This window comes from Arachis ipaensis, chromosome B06 (assembly GCF_000816755.2).
Source record: "Arachis ipaensis cultivar K30076 chromosome B06, Araip1.1, whole genome shotgun sequence".
In the NCBI taxonomy this organism is placed as follows: domain Eukaryota; kingdom Viridiplantae; phylum Streptophyta; class Magnoliopsida; order Fabales; family Fabaceae; genus Arachis; species Arachis ipaensis.
In genome coordinates, this window is record NC_029790.2 from 9,917,783 (window position 1) to 9,920,301 (window position 2,519).

Below are 2,519 nucleotides of genomic sequence, written 5' to 3' on the forward strand. Positions count from 1 at the left end.
ATTGTTTTTTTCATATGTTATTGTGTCTTTGATGGTATCTAAAATGTATACCTCATCTAAATATACCGGAAGGATTCTTCAAGTTTGACCGTGAAGTGTATATGTGTAAAAAATATTCTGAACGCTTAAGTCAATAACGATATATAAATTGGGTTTATTTGTGAGAAAAAATGATTAAATTTTCTTAGCTTTTACCTTGTTTTGCGAGTTTTCACTTATTTTATAGAGACTATTCTGATGTTACAGAAACATACATGACTCAAGCATAAATCCGATTAAATTATAATTCATACACTTCTGTAGTCCGCTTTTTCATTTAAGACAGGTTATAACTCAAATAGTTATTTAATTGTTATAAATCCGCTTTTTCAACTAATACTAACTCACTCTGCCTTTTTTTTTATATATATATACTAATAATATTAGTCTCTTTAACATTTTTTTTTTAAATTTACTACCTGTTCAATATTTTTTTGTACAATTATATTCAATATTGGACTACTCTACTATGATATTTAGATTGGAAGGCAGGGTTGCAACTTGCAATTGTGACCGGGGGAGCAAGTGGAATAGGAGCAGAAGCAGCGAGGTTATTTGTGGAAAACGGTGCATTTGTTGTTATAGCAGATGTTAACGATGAATTGGGGCTTCAAGTTGCAAGTTCCATTGGCGTAGACAAGGTGAGTTACCATCACTGCGACGTTAGAGACGAGAAACAAGTTGAAGAAACCGTTGCTTTCGCTATCAAGAAATATGGAAGCCTAGATATCATGTTCAGTAACGCTGGAATTGCAGGCTCTTTCTATAAAATACTTGATTTGGATTTGAATGACTTCGGTCGAGTCTCGGTTCGAATTGACCGACCGGTTACTGTTGGTTTAGCAGTTCAACTCCGGTTTTTAGTTTTGCGATTTTGGAATATAACCGAACCATAATTTTCATCGATTTGCAGTTTGAACCGGTTTTTAAAACATTGGTTAGGGTTGGTAAGGGTTGGGGGGGGTTACTAGTTAGTAGATCATAATGCTAAACGGCTATGTTTTGTTGTTTTTTAGGCAAAATAAAAAAACCAATCGAGTTTCGGTTTGATTTGACCAACCAATTATTATCCGATTCAGCGATTTAACTTTGATTTTTAATTTTTGCAGTTTTAAAATATAAATAAACTATAATTTTTATCAGTTTGCAGTTTAACTGGTTTGAACTGATTTTCAGAACATTAATTTTATAGATTTTCACGCTTTATATGTTAGCTATCAAAATATAGCCAAAAAAAAAAATTAGGTAATCAACGCTTTTTCCAACCAATTTTTCAATAAATAAACTAATTTATAAAAAATATAAAACTAAACAAAAATAAATATACAAAATTATTAAAAAAAAAATAAAATTTAACAAAAGAACCACCCAATAATTATTGCGAAAGAATATATAAAACCTAAAAAAAATTTAAAATCATTAAAAAAGAATATTAAATCTCCGAGAAGCTATGTTTGGAGACAAGAATAGCATATTCGATGGCGAGAGGTGTTTCTTACGTTGCGACAACGACATTGTTCTTACAATGAACATTGATAGTAAACGAGGAACGGCGATGTTGGACAAGAAACAAAAGAAACATCTAAAACTTAAGAAAAAGAAACGGCCAAAATCACTGAAAAAGAACATTCAGACCCTAACAAAAAAAAACATCTAAATCTTGATGAAAATAAACATATCCAAAATATGATGAAAAGCAACATCTAAAACCTGACAAAAAAATATTCAAAACATGATGAAAAGAACATAAAAAATCTAAGAAAAAAGAATATTCAAAACCATTTTAAAATAAAACATTCAAAATAAAAAAAAATCAAATATAACAAAAAATTAAAAAGCATCCACATACATAATAAGAAGAATGTGACGGCGGAGGATCGATTATTGTGCGGTTGGCAAAAATAGTTGTATGGAGGAGTGTTACTGTTAAAAAAGAAGCCGTAAAAGAGGAAAAAGAAGGTGAGAGTTTTAGTTTTAAAGTAATAATTTACTGTAAATAGCTAGTATTCTAATTAGTTACCTACCATGATTGAAATATAACTCTTCTATAAAAAAAAAGCAAGTTCAATTTCAACCCATTCGAGTTATAGCTCGAGTGAACTACTAACTCGATCCATGTCTTTTTTTATGAAGAACTACTAACTCGATCTCTGACGAAAAAAAAGAGCTACTTCGGCCCTTGTCTCTCCTCTCCGTGAGACAACATGGCCATTCCATGAGTTTTGTCGTCAAACAGTACACTAGCAAAAGTTGTTAATCTGGCATGTTAAGTTGTGTTGAGATGGACGTTAAGTGTCAATGTGGATGGTTAAAAAAGAACAGGATTGATTTGTCCCAAAACTCAAATTGGTCTATTTGTCCCATTCATTTAGATAAAATGGCGTCGTTTTAACGCTAAATTAATCAGAAATCTATTTGTCCTAAAAAATTTTGATATAATATTTTTAAATTATTTTTTATTACATATATATTTTTAATAA

General features: G+C 30.4%; 1 protein-coding gene across 1 annotated transcript in view; it reads left to right on the forward strand.

Annotated features, from left to right (window-relative positions):
• The window catches only part of LOC107646586 (short-chain dehydrogenase reductase 2a-like), a 3,503-nt gene extending 2,568 nt beyond the window's left edge, over nucleotides 1–935 (forward strand). The window contains exon 3 of the mRNA XM_016350763.1: nucleotides 520–935. Coding sequence (XP_016206249.1) covers nucleotides 520–935 — 416 coding nt within the window. The remainder of the gene's footprint in view (nucleotides 1–519) is intronic.